General features: G+C 46.6%; 2 protein-coding genes across 3 annotated transcripts in view; one reads left to right on the top strand and one right to left on the bottom strand.

Moving 5' to 3' along the window:
• LOC147983409 (uncharacterized) overlaps positions 1–22,731 on the bottom strand; it is a 50,172-nt gene that overhangs the window by 5,687 nt on the left and 21,754 nt on the right. The window contains exons 2-3 of one of the 2 annotated variants that reach the window (XM_087542933.1): positions 18,111–18,122; positions 128–278 (exon numbers count right to left, since the gene is read on the bottom strand). In XM_087542933.1, coding sequence (XP_087399059.1) covers positions 128–278; positions 18,111–18,122 — 163 coding nt within the window. Of the gene's footprint in view, positions 1–127; positions 316–18,110; positions 18,123–22,731 lie in introns of those variants that run through there. The other variant, XM_087542934.1, reaches the window with a different exon arrangement.
• Positions 3,977–4,956, top strand: LOC125540798 (uncharacterized). Its single transcript, XM_048704356.2, has one exon. It carries the CDS (start codon positions 4,046–4,048, stop codon positions 4,685–4,687), a length of 642 nt encoding a protein of 213 aa, XP_048560313.2. The 5' UTR covers positions 3,977–4,045; the 3' UTR covers positions 4,688–4,956.

Below are 22,731 nucleotides of genomic sequence, written 5' to 3'. Positions count from 1 at the left end.
GGGACATGAGTACATCAGTGACTGTGAGCTGATCTCCATACATTTATATGCGTGTGAAGTGTGCACATGCAGAGTGACAGTACTCTTCATTTCTTATCTACCTATATTCGGTATGTAGCTAGCTCACCTTTGAAGGCTTCCTCGGCCTTCATGTTCTTCCTGGTGCAATCGGCGCACTTGACCAGGCCGACGACCACGGACGCTGCCTCGGCGTTGGCGACGGCGATCGCCAGCAGGACGGCGAGGACGAGCGCTCTCGGAGCTGCCATGCCTGAACCCTTACCACTCGCTTGCCTGTGTGAAGTGGCTGATGGATGGATGGATGGATGGATGATGGATGCAACAGGCGACGCATGGCTTATATAGGCATCCGCATTGATCGATCCAGCTCGGCCGATGATCTGGCTGCATGTTCGCCTGGTGGCCGGCGAAGTGATGCCTGACAAGGAGAGACCGGCTAACTCGCCGAAATTTCAGATGGCGAATTAAAACTCGGTTGATCGATTCTGGACGACTGCACGCATCGATCAATGATCGATTTGATCCACGCACGTCGTTTGTCATTACTCGGTTGGTGATCGACTTTGCATTGGCTGGTGGTCGATCGTGTCCTTCTCGTTCGTAGGTTCCACGCGGCAGATGGACAAGCATGCATGCATGCATGCATGCAGCGTAAGTACGTAGTCTTTATCATCTACTAGAGCCTAAACAAGTTAGAGCCTACATACCTAATTCTCTGTTGATCCCTTTCTACGTGCGGCGCGCCTCCGGAGCATTTATATGTGCTAAATCAACAAGACTTGAGCTAGCAGCGTGGATTGGCTGGTTAGAAGCTTAATTTGAAAGCAATCTTACAACCAATCAGAGCAGCACAAAGTGGCATAATAACATAAAAACTTCTCAAACTTCGAATATAATAACGCCGATTGCAGCCATACATATTTTGTTCTGCAGTTCGCATTCCATTTTACTTAGAAGTTGCTCTATGACTATCGGTTCATCGAACGTGGGATTTCTATTAATTGGGCCACAATATATTGATAAGTAGTTTCCATAACTAAATCGAGGTCGGAGCTAATACTCCTATATGACAAGTTGGGTGCTCTTGATAAATGATGAATGCCAAACATCGGAAACCAAGTGAATAAATGTTTATTATAACTAGATGATATCTCGCACAATGTATTTTGTTGTGTGGAACATGAATAGTTAGATTAATATTATAACAAATAAAATGAAAATATATGTGGTTTATTGTGTTTGATTACTGTATGGTTGTAAAATATTTAGTAAATGTAAATAGCGTAATACTACAATGGAAATTCCCATTAATATTTGCATGTCGATGTGAAGCTTTTCCTACGCATGGTTGCATATTAAAGGTGGATCTTTGACACGCTGAGATGGCTTGCTTACATAGAGAGAAATAGGTTAGTGGGGCTAGCTGTTTAAATTCTCCAAGATTCTCTCAAGATATAGAAAACTTATGTTAGTGATTGGCCGTGCCACCTTAGAAGAACATCTTTTTCAGATTGAAAAGCTTTACAACACCCTTTTTTACAGCAACCAACAACACATGGGTCGGCAAGAGTGCCCTTGCCCCAGGACGGTTAATTACTCACAATGTTTTGATTTCCTATGAAAGTTTGCATCCAACAAAAATAGAGAGTTGGAAAAGATGGATGGTACATTGGATAAAATATCTAACGAGAGTACTATTGAAGCATCGAGGCATAACAGTACATGGGATTTAGTTTGGAACCTGTAGTGTCCGACCAAGGTAATTTTTTTCTTGTGGAGGGCAATTGAAAGGGGCGATCCCCTGTTGTGCAAATCTTGTTGATAGACATATAAAGGTGTCTCCTCATTGTCCCATTTGCAAATCATGGCTGAGGACGTTAAACATCTTCTATTTGAATACTCATTGGCTAGTGAAGTGTGCAATCCCCCGGGAGGAGACGCTGGAATATTTATTGAACTTCCCTGATCAAGAAGTGATGATTTTAGGACATGCATCACGATAAATTATTGCTATTGCATCTTGGTATGTCTGGTGGGAGCAAAGGAAACTCTTGCATGGCCAGTCGATACAAACACCAAATCAAATTCATCTTCCAGTGAGAGCATTGGCAGCAAACTTCACATTAGCAAGCTACCTCGAACCAATTATGAAGCATGGAGGGTGGACCAAGCCGATCCATGGTTATTTAAAGCTCAATGTGGACACATCGTTTGACCTTGATAATCTGTATGCATTTGTAGCACTTGTCCTTTGAGATTGTACGAGAAAATTCGTTGTTGCTCCAAATGAAAGAGTTGATATTTGTTTTGACGCTTTCATGACCGAAGCCACAACACTAAGATATGGGGCTGAATCTTGCACACACAGTTGGGTGCAACAAGCTTGAAGTGAATTCAGGTAACCTAGAGGTGATTATGACAATGCTGGAAGGGGCTTCATCGTCAGGCGTCATGAGTCATTTATTTAATGATGTTACGTATAATACGTCTCTTGATTTTACTCATGTAATCCATGATCACTGTCCTAGAGAGGCTAATGCAACCGCACATGAAGTAGCTATATTAGCTAGATCCTCTACACATGGTACTTGGATGGATGACGCGCCTTGGGAGCTAATCCAAATTCTTGTCAACAATATAATGCTACTCGTTGTTGAATAAAAGGAGACCATAAGTGTAAGAAAGAAGAAGATCCATGCCGTTATTTATGTGTACAAAAAGAAGATCTTAAATGTAATGATACTTGGAAAAGGGATGTTATATATGCGTAGATCATTTCCACAGGGACACAACAAGCTCAAACAGTAGCATTTCACGTGGAGTATATGAACATTGTATAACCGTTGGATGCATGGCGAAATGGGATATGATTCAGAAAAAAATACAGTGTCATCCGGGATACACCGTTGTCCTTGGAGTTGCAGACCCCGTGGGGCTTTCTTTGAAAATGAGATGGAGCTATTAAGTCCACTCGTATATGAAGTCTGTTATTGCTTCCACCAATTTGAGAATCAAGTTTTTACGACGTCGGTTCTTGGCGTTTATTCCATACTCTTAAACTTAAAGGTCTCATAGTTTGTATAATGTCACGAGTCACATGTTTTTGTCATACTCCATCAATTTGAAAATATAAGGTGCATTAGTTTTTTTATAAGTCAAACATTTCGATATTTGATCCAGTTTAGAGCAAAATATATCAACACCCACAATAGTAAAAAATAAAATAAGAAAATATATTTAATGATGATTCTAATGCCAATGATGTTGTATTGTAGACATTGATATATTTTTCTATAAACTTAGTCAAAGTTAAAGAAATTTGAGCTTTAAAAAAACTAATATACCTTATATTCTGAAATAGAAGGAGTATCTATTTGATCGGATAAATATGGAAGTCGGCAGTGTCATATATTTTGATGCGTCAACCTGCAATCTGTGGTACGTACTACTCTATGTTTGTCTTTTCGCATGCATGTCAGTTTGGTCTTAAATCAAACTTTCTAAATTTGACCAAGTTTTTAGAAAGACATAAATTTACCAACATTTAAAGATACCAAATCAATGTCACGTCCATCATAAAATATATTTTTCATATCACTTGATATTATAGATATTGACATTTTCAACATAAGTTTCTGAACGATTCAACCTTCCGCGCCGAAGAAGTTTGGCAGCTAGGATGCCATTCGTGACATGTTTGTATATTTTAAATAAATAAAAAATCGATCACCAAGACACCAACCGAACAACGACGTGGATCACAAGGACGACAGATATTAATTTGGCATCAGAAACTTCGGCGCGCCGAAAGCGAATTACTAGCTCATCTCTCGGTGTCTCGCTTCACTGCGCCCGCCGGCCATCCTTCTTCTTCTGCGCTTGCGGACAGATCGGCCGGTTGAGCATTCGAGCTCTGCCGATCAACGCCGAGGCCTATATAAGCCATGCGTCGCCTGTTACATCCATCCATCCATCAGCCACTTCACACTAGCAAGTGGCAGTAGTGCGATCCAGAGTTTCAGGCATGGCAGCTCCGACGAGAGCACTCGTCCTCTGCGTCCTGCTGGCGATCGCCGTCGCCAACACCGAGGCGGCGTCAGTCGTCGTCGGCCTGGCCAAGTGCGCCGACTGCACCAGGAAGAACATCAAGGCCGAGGAAGCCTTCAAGGCTCTGCAGGTGGCGATCAAGTGCACGAACAGCGCCGGCGAGTACGAGAGCAAGGCGGTGGGCGCCCTCGACGGCACCGGCGCCTTCAGCGTGCTCCTCGCTTCTGACCTCCATGGTGCCGACTGCGTCGCACAGCTCCACAGCGCCGCCTCCAACGCGCCGTGCCCCGGCCAGGAGCCGTCCAAGATCGTGCCGGTGTCCCAGGGCACCACCTTCGGCGTCGTCGCCGGCGACAACATTGCCACGCCGTCTGCAGCGTCGCTGGAGTGTGCGTCCATGACCCTATGCGGACCGATCAAGAAGCACATCATGGAGCACTTCCACCACAAGAAGCCCGTGCCGCCGAAGCCGGAGCCCAAGCCCCAGCCCCACCCTGACTACGGCCCCGTGCCCAAGCCCGAGCCCAAGCCGCAGCCCCACCCGGACTACCACCCCGTCCCTCCCACGCCCACCTACGGCGGCGGTGGCGGCGGTGGTGGATACCACGGGCATCACTGAGTCAGGTCTACCCCCGTCCTGCCCAAGGATGAAATCTCATCATCAGCGGGTTGGTGATCAGTGAGTGGTCGACGGTGCTAATTATGATCGGTTTGCATGCGTGGGTATAAGCCAAGCATGCGTTTTGTTGTGTGTGTCGCTGTGTCAGGCGAGTGTGAGGGTGTGTTGATGTGTTGCTTTATCAAGATTTTGTAGTTTCAGTGTGTGTTTTGTATAAGAAGTTATTATGATTCAAGTAATTTAAACAAGTCGAATTGTCAACCGAACAACTGCAGCTGTTCGAGGCGATGGACATGATAAGGACAGTGTGATTTTGCCATTACTTCAAGTCAATTTTCAGATCAGTGAACTGAAACTCTAGAGAAATTTAGGCGTGTGCAACGCATTCATACTGCTGGTCGTAGTTTTTTCTCTTAGGATGAACAAGCCGATTTATGTACATTTTTTTCTAGATAAGTGAGGCTTTTAAAAAATGTTCATCATGTGTTCAGAACATGATAACCATGAATTTAAAATCTTCATTGCGTATTGCAAAATTGTTCGCCGTGTATCTTAAAAATGTTCATCGTGAATTTAAAAGGCTTTCCATTAATTTTAAAAAGTTCATCTTGTATTTAACAATGAATTATCATGTATTTAAAAAAAGTCATCACGTAATTAAAAATGTTAATTGTGCATTAATGAAAATTTTACCATGTTTCAGAAATGTTCATCATGTATTAATAAACTTAACCGTGTACTTTAAAAGTCAAATAAATTCTCCTTATCTATTTAAAAAATATAAACATAGTTTATAAAATAATATAAAAATATTCATTGTGTATTAAAAAAATATTCACCATGAATTGTTCAAAAAAATCACCTTGTATTAGTCAAAAACGCTCAGACCCAAAGGACAAATATTCATACATATTGGGGGGAAAGGAGAAAATGCATAGAGTAAAAGAACAACAAAAGAGGAAAAATGGACGATGAAAAAAAAGAAATAAAGGGATAGAATGGAGAATCCAACTAAGAAAAAAAACAGTTCAGAAGCCAAACAGAAAAACCACGCAAAAAAACGCAGCAGGAACCTTGCTTGTGACTGTCTTCGCATCCATTTGACGTGTGTGCGTATTTGCCGGAGACCTCCTATTCCCTGACCTATGCGGGGAAAAGTGAGGAAACGTGCACCTTGTTTTTTTGAGACAATCTCACGAAGTTTTTATTAATCCGTCACAATGTTTACAGGGACGGAAGTAAGGTTTCGAGACAGTCCTAACCAAACATGACGGCCACCCTGGAGAGATAAACCATACTTCGCTAAATTGTGAGCTTCGAAGTTCGAACTCCTAAATTCATGGCTAAATTTACAAAAATCAAAATCCAAGGAGTGTCGTATTATCTCTTGTATAATCGCTCCATCAACGGATGAATTCTCCTTCTTCAAATCTTCCACAACTACCTTGCAGTTAGGCCACATGTATCCTCCTTTCATAGAGATCATCTGAGAGATCTAGTGCTTCTCTGATTGCAATCGCCTCCAAAATCTGTGGTTCTGCAATAAAATTGACGACCATTACAGAAGCTCCCAAGAATGTCCCATCCGCACTACGACATACTGCCCCAATAGCACCACGCTTAGCTCGTCTCGACACTGCAGCATCAACATTAACCTTAACACATCCCGCTACCAGTGTTTACCACTGGTTTGGTTTTGGGATGGCCGCATGACTTGTTTTTGGTAGTTTTGCATTGATTGCACTAACTTCGGCTAGATAGCTTGTGATGAAACCATTTATGGCATTTATGGCATGCGATGATCGATATATATCTTCATAAATCGCTTTTCTCCTCGCTGCCCAAATCGCCCACATGGTAACAATCATTCGTACAAAGGACTCCCTATCAAGACGGTCATATGAAGGGCAAAAAGCCACTCCCTCGATCCTTCCTCCTGTCTTTCCATCAGATGATAAACCAGATCATCAGGCGCGAAAGACCATACGCTAGCCTATATCGGGCAGATAAAAAAGGCATGTTTCCACGTATCCGTCGCTCCACACAAGTGACAACTGTCCTCGGGAGACATGTTGCGGTGTTTTAATAACTCTCCCGTAGGCATGGATCGTCTGGAGAGACGCCACACAAACATCTTTAACTTCGAGGGAACCTCCATGTGCCAAATTTTACTCAAGTGATCACTCTCAGCCTGCGCACTTGATGACCCTCTTGTTCATTAAGCCAAGCTTCCCGGCCATGTTTTGTATGCAGGATCATACGATAAGCAGAACGTACGCTGAATCCACCTCTAGCTTCCTCATGCCATGCCCAGAAGTCATCTATCCTCCTCGTACATAGGGGTATTGAGGGAGTCATGGATTAGGGGGTCTCCGGATGGGACTCTACTTGGCGTGGAAGGCAAGCTAGGCAATACGGATATGTATATCTCCTCCTTTGTAACCGACCTTGTGTAACCCTAGCCCTCTCCGGTGTCTATATAAACCGGAGGGTTTTAGTCCATAGGACAACATACAATCATACCATAAGCTAGCTTCTAGGGTTTAGCCTCTTCGATCTTGTGGTAGATCAACTCTTGTACTACTCATATTATCAAGAATAATCAAGCAGGACGTAGGGTTTTACCTCCATCAAGAGGGCCCGAACCTGGGTAAAACATCGTGTCCCCTGCCTCCTATTACCATCCGCCTTAGACGCACAGTTCGGGACCCCCTACCCGAGATCCGCCGGTTTTGACACCGACATTGGTGCTTTCATTGAGAGTTCCTCTGTGTCGTCGCCATTAGGCTTGATGGCTCCTTCGATCATCGATAGCGATGCAGTCCAGGGTGAGACTTTTCTCTCCGGATAGATCTTTGTATTCGGCGGCTTCGCACTGCGGGCCAACTCGCTTGGCCATCTGGAGCAGATTGAGAGTTACGCCCCTGGCCACCAGGTCAGGTTTGGAACCTTAAACTACACGGCCGACATCCGCGGAGACTTGATCTTCGACGGATTCGAGCCCCTGCCGAGTGCGTTGCACGGTCACGATGAGCATGATTTAGCTCTGCCGTCGGACAGTGTTCAGGAGACCGCACCGGCAACCGCTTCGACCCTCAATTCAGAGCCAATTGCGCCATCCATGGACGGGTGGATAGACCCCGCCCCGGAGGCCGTACTCTCAGCGGCGATCGAGCCGAGTATCGACCTTACCCTTCAAGGGAGCCGTGACGCCGAACTACCGGATTCTTCCCCGGCCACGGACTCCGAGCCGCCTACGCCCGTGCCTATCGAATCTGACTGGGCGCCGATCATGGAGTTCACCTCCGCGGATATCTTTCAGCACTCGCCCTTTGGCGACATACTGAACTCACTAAGGTCTCTCTCCCTATCAGGAGAGTCCTGGCCGAACTATGTTCGGCAGGATTGGGATGCGGATGACGAACAAATTCGCCGCCCACCCACCACCCACTTGGTAGCCACTGTCGACAATTTGACCGACATGCTCGACTTCGACTCCGAAGACATCGACGGTATGGACGACAATGCGGGAGACGAAGAAGAACCACTACCCACAGGGCACTGGACAGCCACCTCATCATATGATATATACATGGTGGACACACCCAAAGAAGGCAATGGCAACGAGACAGCAGAGGATGACCCCTCCAAGAAGCAACCCAAGCGCCGACGTCAGCGGCGCCGCTCTAAGTCTCGCCAAAGCAAAAGCGGTGACAACGGCACAAGAGATAATAGCACTCCGGACAGTGCCGAAGACAACAACAACCCCCTCCAGCAAGATTTAGAGCAGGAGGATGGAGAAGCCAGCCCTCCCGAGAGAGCGACAGATGGAGAGGCGGAGGATGATAATTACATGCCTCTCTCTGAAGACGACGCAAGCCTCGACGATGACGAATTTGCCGTGCCTGGGGACCCCGTCGAGCAAGAGCGCTTCAAGCGCCGGCTTATAGCCACGACAAATAGCCTTAAGAAAAAGCAGCGGCAGCTTCAAGCCGATCAAGATTTGCTAGCTGACATATGGACTGATGTCCTTGCGGCCGAGGAATATGAACTCGAACGCCCCTCCAAGAGTTACCCAAAGCGCAGGTTGCTACCCCGACTGGAGGAGGAAGCATTAAAACCTACATCTCCAGCATATGATGCGGATGATCGGCCACCTCGTGGCCATGACAGAGAGGCAATTCAGCCGAAAACTCAGCCCGCACCCCGACGCCACTCAAATAAAAATGACAAGGCACGAGGAACCATGCTAGACCTGTGAGACATATTGGAGGACAAAGCAAAACACGCAAGATCGATCTACGGATCGCGAGGGCGCGCCACTACGCGAGACGATAACCGTCACGCCGGATACAGTAAAATTAAATCTGGCCGGGCCGAACACAGCGGACAATACTCATCCGAGCTGCGTCGTGACATAGCCCACTACAGAGGCGCCGCACACCCCATATGCTTCACAGACGAAGTAATGGATCATCAAATCCCAGAAGATTTCAAACCCGTAAATATCGAATCATACGACGACACAACAGATCCTGCGGTATGGATCGAGGACTTCCTCATGCACATCCACATGGCCCGCGGTGACGATCTACACGCCATCAAATACCTCCCACTCAAGCTCAAAGGTCCAGCTCGGCATTGGCTCAATAGCCTGCCTGCAGAATCCATTGGCTGTTGGGAAGATCTGGAAGCCGCATTCCTCGACAACTTCTAGGGCACTTATGTGCGACCACCAGATGCCGATGACTTGAGCCACATAATTCAGCAGATAGAGGAATCGGCCAGGCAATTCTGGACACGGTTCCTGACAAAGAAAAATCAAATCGTCGACTGTCCGGATACAGAGGCCCTAGCAGCTTTTAAGCACAACATCCGCGACGAGTGGCTCGCCCGGCACCTTGGCCAGGAAAAGCCGAAATCTATGGCAGCCCTCACGACACTCATGACCCGCTTTTGCGCGGGAGAAGACAGCTGGCTGGCTCGCAGCAACAACATATCAAAGAACCATGGTACTTCAGATACCAAGGATAGCAAAGGCACGTCACGTCGCAACAAACATAAGCGTCGCGTCAATAGAGACAATACCAAGGATACGTCAGTCAATGCCGGATTCAGAGGCTCTAAACCCGGTCAGCGGAAAAAGCCATTCAAAAGAAGCACTCCGGGCCCGTCCAGTTTGGACCGTATACTCGATCGCTCGTGGCAAATACGTGGCACCCCTGACAAGCCAGCCAACCACACCAACAGGGAATGTTGGGTGTTCAAGCAGGCCGGCAAGTTAAACGCCGAAAACAAAGACAAGGGGCTACATAGCGATGACGAGAAAGAGCCCCGGCAGCCGAACACTGGAGGACAGAAGAGGTTCCCCCCACAAATGCGGACGGTTAACAGGATATACGCAACCCACATCCCCAAGAGGGAGCGGAAGCGTGTGTTAAGGGACGTATATGCGTTGGAGCCAGTCGCCCCAAAGTTCAACCCATGGTCCTCCTGTCCGATCGCCTTCGATCGCAGGGACCACCCCACTAGTATCCGTCATGGCGGATTCGCCGCACTGGTCCTAGACCCAATCATCGACGGATTTCACCTCACTCGAGTCCTTATGGACGGTAGCAGCAGCCTGAACCTGCTTTATCAGGACACAATGCGCAAAATGGGTATAGACCCCTCAAGGATCAAACCCACAAGAACGACCTTTAAAGGCGTCATACCAGGTGTAGAGGCCCATTGCACAGGCTTAGTCACACTGGAAGTGGTCTTCGGATCCCCGGATAACTTCCGAAGCAAGGAGTTAATCTTCGATATAGTCTCGTTCCGCAGTGGCTATCATGCACTGCTTGGGCGAACCGCATTCGCGAGATTCAACGCAGTACCACACTATGCATATCTCAAGCTCAAGATGCCAGGACATCGGGGGGTCATCACAGTCAATGGAAACGCAGAGTGCTCTCTTCGCACGGAGGAGCACACTGCGGCCCTCGCAGCAGAAGCGCAAAGCAGCCTCTTAAGGCAATCCACCAGTTTGGCGATTCAATACCCGGACACCTTCAAGCGCGCCCGGAGTAATTGGCAGCAAGACCACCTGGCACGTTCCGAGCTCGCGTAGCAATGCGGCCCCCACCCCAGTACCAGCCAAACGGCGAAATCCGTGCCACGCGTACATAATTACGCATTGAAAATACCATGGGCACAGGTGGGGAGGGGGGCACGACTACGGCACGCCACAAGACGCGGCTCAACTGCACTAGGGGCTTCCCGCTTTGTTATTTTTCTCTCTTTCAGGACTTTAATCTCTGGAAACCCCGTTCGGCAGTACGATTGCCGGACACACGATGCAACAACCAAGGAGGCGGAAAGCTACGTCGCACCACGGAACTCCCAGATGGTCTCTGACAACGAGTGAACTACCTGCTTTAAATACCATTCCTCAGCTTGCCCTTGGAGGGGACATGTCAGATAGTCCTACTTGTTGCTTATCGCACTACTTGTATCATTCTGCTTCGACGCACCTTTTTGAATAAACAATGCATAACACTAGACTATTACCGCATTCTCTATTCTCTTTATATATATATATATATGTTCATCCATGACATTCAGCATCCGTACACTGGTACGGCGAATACGCCAGGGGCTTAAGCATACCCCATAATACGACGTGAGAAGTCCGAACACTTTCGACAGTGCGGCACCCTGAACTTATAGCATTATATGCATCGGCTCCGAATCATGTCTTGGGTCAATAGTTGGGTTTGCCCGGCTCCCATGTTTTGGTACCTTACGTTCCACTATATCGGCTAAGGTAGCACTGGAAGAACTACTGCGATTGTGCCCCGGTTCAGCTGGGCTAAGCACCTCAGTAGAGAAAGCTAAAACTGACTGTCATGATAAGGTGAGAGCTGGTCGCTGTTCGAGAGGTCTCGAGTCCCTAAAGACTTATGCCGCTTAGAGCGAGGAGTCGGCTTTGTCCGGCTTATGGAGTGTATAGCACCCCGAATTTGGCCTTCCGAATACTAGGGGCTTCGCCAAAATTTAAAATTGTAGAATTCTATGGCTAAGTGAGAGTGATAAAGCATTATAGTACGGTTGCCTTGTTCGTTGTGCTGAACACCTCCCTCGAAGGACCCAACAATGGGAAAAAGAGTGCTCAGGTTTATCCCGAACACCCCAGCACTCATGGCATGGGGCCAGAAGCCGACGACTGGCCATCTCTCAGATTTGATAAACAGCCGCACAGAAGGTAATATTTTAAATCCAAACAAGCGTTGCATAGCGCATATGAACAAGTTTTCATAATACAGGATCACACGAGCAAGTTTACTCAAAAATTACATCCTTAGCACACTCGTCCGCCACAAGACGGGCACCCTTCAGGACACCCTCATAATACATCTCAGGGTGGCGATGCTCCTTGCCCTGCAGCGGCCCCTCCTTCACCATCTTCTCGGCGTCCATCTTGGCCCAGTGCACCTTCGCGCGGGCAAAGGCCCGGCGTGCACCTTCGATACAGACGGACCACTTGATGACTTTCAGCCGTGGGCAGGCATCCACAAGCCGCCTCACCAGGCCGAAGTAGCTGTTGGGAAGGGAGTCGCCAGGCCACATCCGGACTATAAAGCCCCTCATGGCCTGTTCGGCCTCCTTGTGCAGCTCGACCAGTTGCTTCAGCTGGTCGCTCATAGGCACCGAGTGTTCGGTCCCAGTATACTGAGACCAGAACAACTTCTCCATCGAGCTTCCCTCCTCGGCCTGGTAATACTTCGCGGAATCCAACACGCTGCGGGGAAAATCTGCGAATGCTCCTGGAGAGCTCTGGAGTCGGGTAAGTAACAAATAATTTACTTTCACATGCTTGCTTTGCATATTGAATGCCTTAGCCGCCGCTATTTTCCTCATTGCCTCAATTTCCTGGAGGGCCTTTTGGGCTTCGGCCTTGGCATGCTTGGTGCTCTCGAGGGCCGCGGCAAGCTCGGACTCTCGCGTCTTCGAGTCAAGCTCCAAAGTCTCGTGTTTCTTCACGAGAGCCTGGAGCTCTTGCTGCACCTCGCCCACCCGTGCCTCTTGTCTCTCCCGCTCGGTGCGCTCCTTGGCCGCTTTGTTTTCGGCCCCGGACAATGCTTGCTTCAGGGTTGCCACTTCGGTCGTGGCCCCTAGCACATTCATGATGATCCTGTCAGTTCGCAACCATATTTTCTTTTTTATATAGACAAGGTATTACTTACCCTTGTTCTCCTCGAGCTGCCTCTTGGCAAGGCCGAGCTCTTTCTCGGACCGCTCGAAGTCCTGCTTCAGTGCGGCGACTTCCGCAGTCAGTGCGGCAGAGGTCAGCAGCGAAGCCTGCATACGCATACATACATACTTATGTTAGACTCCTGCAGATATTATTCGATCCTCTATTCGGCTTTTCTTTGTGAACACCAAACAGAGCATCAGGGGCTACTGTCTATGCGGTAATATTTTTCCTATATTTTAAATACTTATCTCAAAGCCTGTTAGAAGGTTGGTACAGGCTTCAGTCAGTCCGCTCTTGGCGGACTGAACCTTCTTGATCATTGCACTCATAAAAGTACAATGCTCTTCGTCGATGGAAGTGCCGCTAAGCGCTCCCAGCAGTTCGTCCGGTGCCTCTGGATGGACAGAGGTCACCGGCACGGACGGCTTGCCCCTCTTGGAAGGGGGCCGCCTGCCCGAGTCCGGAACCACTGGAGGTTCCGGCACAGTGTCCGGCTGCGGGCCGAACTTGGAGCCCCTGGGAGCCTTGCTCCCTTTGCTCCTGGAGTCCGGAAGGTCGCCTTGAGGCGCCTCCGGGACTGTCTCCCCCCGTCTCGGTGCCCCTTGAGACAGTACCTCGGCATTGTCCGTAGGGCAGGGAGAGGTGGCGGTTGGAAGTGTATCACTATCGATGTCCGACGACCCCAAGGAACCGCCCGATGATGATACGTCGATACGGGCTTGGGGCGAACTGCATAATCATATTCGATGTTAGGAGAAGCAGTGCAACAAAAGTATGCTATGAGTTACTCTAGTATCCAAATACTTACGACTTCGCCAGGGGCTTGGCCCTGAGAAGCCACTCGTCTTCGCCGTCGGCGGCGGTGGTGGAACAGTCCGGAAGGAGAGTCCTTCCCTTCTTGGACCCTTTGGCCTCCCGGTTGGAGCGGCCTTCGTTTTCTTGTCTCCCCCGGATGGAGGGGGAGAGTCTCCGTCTTCCTTCTCCTCGTTTTCATGGGAGGAGTGCGTATCGGAGTTATCGGACGATGAGTCCGATACCACCTGGCGCCGGGAACTCTTTCGGGGTTCCCTTGGCCTTCTTCTTGGTTTTATTCGGCACCTCATAAGGAGCCGGAGTCCGCATCTCCGTCAAGAGAGCGTCCGCAGGGTCTTCGGGCAGAGGGGCCGGACAGTTGATCTGCTCCGATGTCTCCACCCAGTCCTGTCAAAGGCATGGGAGCTCAGACCCCGCACATGGTTAAGCTATGGGAAATAAATACCCTGCCAGATGTACAGAACTTACCGGATTCGCACGGCGCTTCGCGCTTAGCCCGTGGTCCTCGGTAAGAGGAGGAGGGACCTCAGCGCCCTTAAACCGCACCTTCCAGACGTCTTTATGCGTCGTGTCGAAGAGCTCATGTAGAGTCTGGTGCTGGGCCGGGTCGAACTCCCATAAGTTAAAAGCCCGTTGTTGACACGGGAGGATCCGGTGGAAGAGCATGACCTGGACTATGTTGACAAGCTTAAGTTTCTTGCTTGTCATGTTCCTGATACACTTATGGAGTCCGTCCAGCTCCACCGATCACTACAAGAAATCTGTTAATCCATGACGGATTTTTTTGACGATCCTATATCCGTCACCGATTATGACAGTTTACACTCATCCGTCACCCATACCGTCACCGACTAGTAAGCCGCGTGTGGGCCGAAAAACAGCAGGCCCTTGATGACGGACGTCGGGCTACCGTCACAGAAACTGTCACGAATCGAACAAGTGGGCTTAGTCGGGCCTACAATTTTTTTCCATATACACCATCCAGACCGTCATGGATTATGCTCATGCTGATGTGGCGTAGATGCCCCTTCTTTGGCCCACATGTCGGTTGGACCATACGTGTTTTTCCAAAAAACAAAACAGTGAGGATGCGTGGGTGCCATTGTATGTGTTCGGAACGTAGTAATTTCAAAAAAAAATCCTACGCACACGCAAGATCATGGTGATGCATAGCAACGAGAGGGGAGAGTGTGATCTACGTACCCTTGTAGACCGACAGCGGAAGCGTTAGCACAACGCGGTTGATGTAGTCGTACGTCTTCACGGCCCGACCGATCAAGCACCGAAACTACGGCACCTCCGAGTTTTAGCACACGTTCAGCTCGATGACGATCCCTGGACTCCGATCCAGCAAAGTGTCGGGGTAGAGTTCCGTCAGCACGACGGCGTGGTGACGATCTTGATGTACTACCGTCACAGGGCTTCGCCTAAGCACCGCTACAATATTATCGAGGATTATGGTGGAAGGGGGCACCGCACACGGCTAAGAATATGATCACGTGGATCAACTTGTGTGTCTATGGGGTGCCCCCTGCCCCCGTATATAAAGGAGTGGAGAAGGGGAGGGCCGGCCCTCTCTATGGCGCTCCCTAGGGGGTCCTACTCCCACCGAGAGTAGGATTCCCCCTTTCCTAGTCCAACTAGGAGTCCTTCCATGTAGTAGGAGTAGGAGACAAGGAAGGGGAAGAGGGAAAAGAAGGAAGGAGGGGGCGCAGCCCCTCCCCCTAGTCCAATTCGGGCTAGGCCTTGGGGGCGCGCGGCCTGCCTCTCCCTCTCCCCTAAAGCCCAATAAGGCCCATATACTTCTTCTCCCGTATTCCCGTAACTCCCCGGTACTCCAAAAAATATCCGAACCACTCGGAACCTTTCCGATGTCAGAATATAGTCGTCCAATATATCGATCTTTACGTCTCGAACATTTCGAGACTCCTCGTCATGTCCCCGATCTCATCCGGGACTCCGAACTCCTTTGGTACATCAAAACTCATAAACTCATAATATAACTGTCATTGAAACCTTAAGCGTGCGGACCCTACGGGTTCGAGAACAATGTAGACATGACCGAGACATGTCTCCGGTCAATAACCAATAGCGGAACCTGGATGCTCATATTGGCTCCCACATATTCAACGAAGATCTTTATCGGTCAGACCGCATAACAACATACATTGTTCCCTTTATCATCGGTATGTTACTTGCCCGAGATTCGATCGTCGGTATCTTAATACCTAGTTACCTAGTTCAATCTCATTACCGGCAAGCCTCTTTACTCGTTTCGTAATACATCATCTCGCAACTAACTCATTAGTTGCAATGCTTGCAAGGCTTATGTGATGTGCATTACCGAGAGGGCCCAGAGATACCTCTCCGACAATCGGAGTGACAAATCTTAATCTCGAAATACGCCAACCCAACATGTACCTTTGGAGACACCTGTAGAGCTCCTTTATAATCACCCAGTTACGTTGTGACGTTTGATAGCACACAAAGTGTTCCTCCGGTAAACGGGAGTTGCATAATCTCATAGTCATAGGAACATGTATAAGTCATGAAGAAAGCAATAGCAACATACTAAACGATCGAGTGCTAAGCTAATGGAATGGGTCATGTCAATCACATCATTCTCCTAATGATGTGATCCTAATGATGTGATCCCGTTAATCAAATGACAACACATGTCTATGGTTAGGAAACATAACCATCTTCGATTAACGAGCTAGTCAAGTAGAGGCATACTAGTGACACTTTGTTTGTCTATGTATTCACACATGTATTATTTTTCTGGTTAATACAATTCTAGCATGAATAATAAACATTTATCATGAAATAAGGAAATAAATAATAACTTTATTATTGCCTCTAGGGCATATTTCCTTCAGTCTCCCACTTGCACTAGAGTCTATAACCTAGTTCACATTGCTATGTGATTTAACACCAATAGTTCACATCATCATGTGATTAACACTCAAAAGGGTTTACTAGAGTCAATAATCTAGTTCACATCGCTATGTGATTAACACCCAAAGAGTACTAAGGTGTGATCATGTTTTGCTTGTGAGAGAAGTTTAGTCAACGGGTCTGCCACATTCAGATCCATATGTATTTTCCAAATTTCTATGTCAACAATGCTCTGCACGAAGCTACTCTGGCTAATTGCTCCCACTTTCAATATGTATCCAGATGAAGACTTAGAGTCATCCAGATCAGTGCCAAAAACTTGTATCGACGTAATCCTTTTACGACGAACCTTTTGTCACCTCCATAATCGAGAAACATATCCTTATTCCACTAAGGATAATTTTGACCGATGTCCAGTGATCTACTCTTAGATCACTATTGTACTCCCTTGCTTAACATAGTGTAGGGTATACAATAGATCTGGTACACAGCATGGCATACTTTATAGAACCTATGGCTGAGGCATAGGGAATGACTTTCATTCTCTTTCTATCTTCTGTCGTGGTCGGGCTTTGAGTCTTAATCAATTTCACACCTTGTAACACAGCCAAGAACTCTTTCTTTGACCGTTCCAATTTTGTACTACTTCAAAATATTGTCAAGGTATGTACTCATTGAAAAAAAACTTATCAAGCGTCTTGATCTATCTCTATAGATCTTGATGCTTAATATGTAAGCAGCTTCACCGAGGTCTTTCTTTGAAAAACTTCTTTCAAAATAATCCTTTATGCTTTGCAGAATAATTCTACATTATTTCCGATCAACAATATGTCATTCACATATACTTATCAGAAATGTTGTAGTGCTCCCACTCACTTTCTTGTAAATACAGGCTTCACTGCAAGTCTGTATAAAACTATATGCTTTGATCATCTCATCAAAGCGCATATTCCAACTCCGAGATGCTTGCACCAGTCCATAGATGGATTGCTGGAGCTTTGCACTTTTGTTAGCACCTTTAGGATTGACAAAACCTTCTGGTTGTATCATATACAACTCTTCTTTAATAAATCCATTAAGGAATGCAGTTTTGTTTATCCATTTGCCGGATTTCATAAAATGCGGCAATCGCTAACATGATTCGGACAGACTTAAGCATAGATACGAGTGAGAAACTCTCATCGTAGTCAACACCTTGAACTTGTCGAAAACCTTTTTGCGACAATTCTAGCTTTGTAGATAGTAACACTACTATCAGCGTCCATCTTCCTCTTGAAGATCCATTTAATCTCAATGGCTCGCCGATCATTGGGCAAGTCAATCGAAGTCCATATTTTGTTCTCATACATGGATCTCATCTCAGATTTCATGGCCTCAAGCCATTTCGCGGAATCTGGGCTCATCATCGCTTCCTCATAGTTCATAGGCTCATCATGGTCAAGTAACATGACCTCCAGAACTGGATTACCGTACCACTCTGGTGCGGATCTCACTCTGGTTTTACCTACGAGGTTCGGTAGTAACTTGATCTGAAGTTACATGATCATCATCATTAGCTTCCTCACTAATCGGTCTAGTAGTCACAGGAACAGATTTCTGTGATGAACTACTTTCAATAAGGGAGCAGGTACAGTTACCTCATCAAGTTCTACTTTCCTCCCACTCACTTCTTTCGAGAGAAACTCCTTCTCTAGAAAGGATCCATTCTTAGCAACGAATGTCTTGCCTTCGGATCTGTGATAGAAGGTGTACCCAACATTTTCTTTCGGGTATCCTATGAAGACGCACTTCTCCGATTTGGGTTTGAGCTTATCAGGTTGAAACTTTTTCACATAAGCATTGCAGCCTCAAACTTTAAGAAACGACAGCTTAGGTTTCTTGCCAAACCATAGTTCATACGGTGTCGTCTCAACAGATTTAGATGGTGCCCTATTTAACGTGAATGCAGCTGTCTCTAATGCATAACCCCAAAACGATAGTGGTAGATCGGTAAGAGACATCATAGATCGCACCATATCTAATAAAGTACGGTTATGACGTTCGGACACACCATTACATTGTGGTGTTCCAGGTGGCGTGAGTAGTGAAACTATTTCACATTGTTTTAATTGAAGACCAAACTCGTAACTCAAATATTTGTCTCTGCGATCAGATTGTAGAAACCTTATTTTCTTGTCACAATGATTTTCCACTTCACCCTGAAATTATTTGAACTTTTCAAATGTTTCAGACTTATGTTTCATCAAGTAGATATACTCATATCTGCTCAAATCATCTATGAAGGTCAGAAAATAACGATACCCACCGCGAGCCTCAACACTCATTGGACTGCATACATCAGTATGTATTATTTCCAATCAAGTTTGTTGCTCGCTCCATTGTTCCAGAGAATGGAGTCTTAGTCATCTTGCCCATGAGGCATGGTTCGCAAGTACCAAGTGATTCATAATCAAGTGGTTCCAAAAGTCTATCGGTATGGAGTTTCTTCATGCGCTTTACACCGATATGACCTAAACGGCAGTGCCACAAATAAGTTGCACTATCATTATTAACTTTGCATCTTTTGGTTTCAATATTATGAATATGTGTAACACTACGATCGAGATCCAACGAACTATTTTCATTGGGTGTATGACTATCGAAGGTTTTATTCATGTAAATAGAACAACAATTATTCTCTGACTTTAATGAATAACCGTATTGCAATAAACATGATCAAATCATATTCATGCTCAACGCAAATACCAAATAACACTTATTTAGTTTCAACACTAATCCCGAAAGTATAGGGAGTGTGTGATGATGATCATATCAATCTTGGAACTACTTCCAACACACATCGTCACCTCACCCTTTACTAGTTTCTGTTTATTCTGCAACTCCCGTTTTGAGTTACTACTCTTAGCAACTGAACCAGTATCAAATGCCGAGGGGTTGCTATAAACACTAGTAAAGTACACATCAATAACACGTATATCCAATATGCCTTTGTTTACCTTGCCATCCTTCTTATCCGCCAAATACTTGGGGCAGTTCCACTTCCAGTGACCAGTCCCTTTGCAGTAGAAGCACTTAGTCTCAGGCTTAGGATCAGACTTGGGCTTCTTCACTTGAGCAGCAACTTGCTTGTCGTTCTTCTTGAAGTTCCCATTCTTCCCTTTGCCCTTTTTCTTGAAACTAGTGGTCTTGTCAACCATCAACACTTGATTTTTTTCTTGATTTCTACCTTCATCGATTTCATCATCATGAAAATCTCGAGAGTCGTTTTCGTCATCCCTTGCATACTATAGTTCATCACGAAGTTCTACTAACTTGGTGATGGTGACTAGATAATTCTGTCAATCACTATCTTATCTGGAAGATTAACTCCCAGTTGATTCAAGTGATTGTAGTACCCAGACAATCTGAGCACATGCTCACTAGTTGAGCGATTCTCCTCCATCTTTTAGCTATAGAACTTGTTGGAGACTTCATATCTCTCAACTCGGGTATTTGCTTGAAATATTATCTTCAACTCCTAGAACATCTCATATGGTCCATGACGTTCAAAACATCTTTGAAGTCCCGATTCTAAGCCATTAAGCATGGTGCACTAACCTATCAAGTAGTCATCATATTGAGCTAGCCAAACGTTCATAACGTCTGCATCTGATCCTGCAATAGGTCTGTCACCTAGCGGTGCATCAAGGACATAATTCTTCTGTGCAGCAATGAGGATAAACCTCAGATCACGGATCCAATCCGCATCATTGCTACTAACATCTTTCAACACAATTTTCTCTAGGAACATATCAAATAAACACAGGGAAGCAACAATGCGAGCTATTAATCTACAACATAATTTGCAAAATACTACCAGGACTAAGTTCATGATAAATTTAAGTTCAATTAATCATATTAATAAGAACTCCCACTTAGATAGACATCCCTCTAATCCTCTAAGTGATCACGTGATCCAAATCAACTAAACCATGTCCGATCATCACGTGAGATGGAGCAGTTTCATTGGTGAACATCACTATGTTGATCATATCTACTATATGATTCACGCTCGACCTTTCGGTCTCCGTGTTCCGAGGCCATATCTGTATATGCTTGGCTCGTCAAGTATAACCTGAGTATTCCGCGTGTGCAACTGTTTTGCACCCGTTGTATTTGAATGTAGATCCTATCACACCCGATCATCATGTGGTGTCTCAGCACGAAGAACTTTCGCAACGGTGCATACTCAGGGAGAACACTTCTTGATAATTAGTGAGAGATCATCTTAAAATGCTACCGTCAAACTAAGCAAAAATAAGATGTATAAAAGATAAACATCATATGCAATCAAAATATGTGACATGTTATGGCCATCATCATCTTGCTTCTTTGATCTCCATCTCCAAAGTACTGTCATGTTCTATATCGTCACCGGCATGACACCATGATCTCCATCATCTTGATCTATATCAATGTGTCGTCACGTGGTCGTCTCGCCAACAATTGCTCTTGCAACTATTGCTATCGCATAGCGATAAAGTAAAGTAATTATTGGACGCTTGCATCCTATGCAATAGAGAGACAACCATAAGGATTTTGCCAGTTGCTGATAACTTTAACAAAACATGATCATCTCATACAACAACTTATATCTCATCACGTCTTGACCATATCACATCACAACATGCCCTGCAAAAACAAGTTAGACGTCCTCTACTTTGTTGTTGCAAGTTTTACGTGGCTGCTACGGGCTTAGCAAGAACCGTTCTTACCTACGCATCAAAAACCACAACGATAGTTTGTCAAGTTGGTGCTGTTTTAACCTTCGCAAGGACCAGGCGTAGCCACACTCGGTTCAACTAAAGTTGGAGAAACTGACACCTACCAGCCACCTGTGTGCAAAGCACGTCGGTAGAACCAGTCTCGCGTAAGCGTACGCGTAATGTCGGTCTAGGCCGCTTCATCCAACAATACCGCCGAACCAAAGTGTGACATGCTGGTAAGCAGTATGACTTATATCACCCACAACTCACTTGTGTTCTAATCATACATATTACATCAACGCATAAAACCTAGGCTCTGATACCACTGTTGGGAACGTAGTAATTTCAAAAAAAAATCCTACGCACACGCAAGATCATGGTGCTGCATAGCAACGAGAGGGGAGAGTGTGATCCACGTACCCTTGTAGACCGACAGCGGAAGCGTTAGCACAACGCGGTTGATGTAGTCGTACGTCTTCACGGCCCGACCGATCAAGCACCGAAACTACGGAACCTCCGAGTTTTAGCACACGTTCAGCTCGATGACGATCCCCGGACTCCGATCCAGCAAAGTGTCAGGGTAGAGTTCCGTCAGCACGACGGCGTGGTGACGATCTTGATGTACTACCGTCGCAGGGCTTCGCCTAAGCACCGCCACAATATTATCGAGGATTATGGTGGAAGGGGGCACCGCACACGGCTAAGAATATGATCACGTGGATCAACTTGTGTGTCTATGGGGTGCCCCCTGCCCCCGTATATAAAGGAGTGGAGGAGGGGAGGGCCGGCCCTCTCTATGGCGCGCCCTAGGGGAGTCCTACTCCCACCGGGAGTAGGATTCCCCCTTTCCTAGTCCAACTAGGAGTCCTTCCATGTAGTAGGAGTAGGAGACAAGGAAGGGGAAGAGGGAAGAGAAGGAAGGAGGGGGCGCAGCCTCTCCCCCTAGTCCAATTCGGACTAGGCCTTGGGGGGCGCGCGGCCTGCCTCTCCCTCTCCCCTAAAGCCCAATAAGGCCCATATACTTCTTCTCCCGTATTCCCGTAACTCCCCGGTACTCCGAAAAATACCCGAACCACTCGGAACCTTTCCGATGTCTGAATATAGTCGTCCAATATATCGATCTTTACATCTCGACCATTTCGAGACTCCTCGTCATGTCCCCGATCTCATCCGGGACTCCGAACTCCTTCGGTACATCAAAACTCATAAACTCATAATATAACTGTCATCGAAACCTTAAGCGTGCGGACCCTATGGGTTCGAGAACAATGTAGACATGACCGAGACATGTCTCCGGTCAATAACCAATAGCGGAACCTGGATGCTCATATTGGCTCCCACATATTCTATGA

This window comes from Triticum urartu, chromosome 2A, assembly GCF_056163025.1.
Source record: "Triticum urartu cultivar PI428250 chromosome 2A, HENAU_Tu73, whole genome shotgun sequence".
Classification (NCBI taxonomy): Eukaryota; Viridiplantae; Streptophyta; class Magnoliopsida; order Poales; family Poaceae; genus Triticum; species Triticum urartu.
The sequence above is the reverse complement of the archived record's forward strand: the minus strand, read 5'-3'. Positions and strand labels throughout refer to the sequence as shown.

Bases quoted from the DNA above. Each gene is read 5' to 3' on its own strand.
- LOC125540798 (XM_048704356.2), top strand. From the start codon at position 4,046: ATGGCAGCTCCGACGAGAGCACTCGTCCTCTGCGTCCTGCTGGCGATC.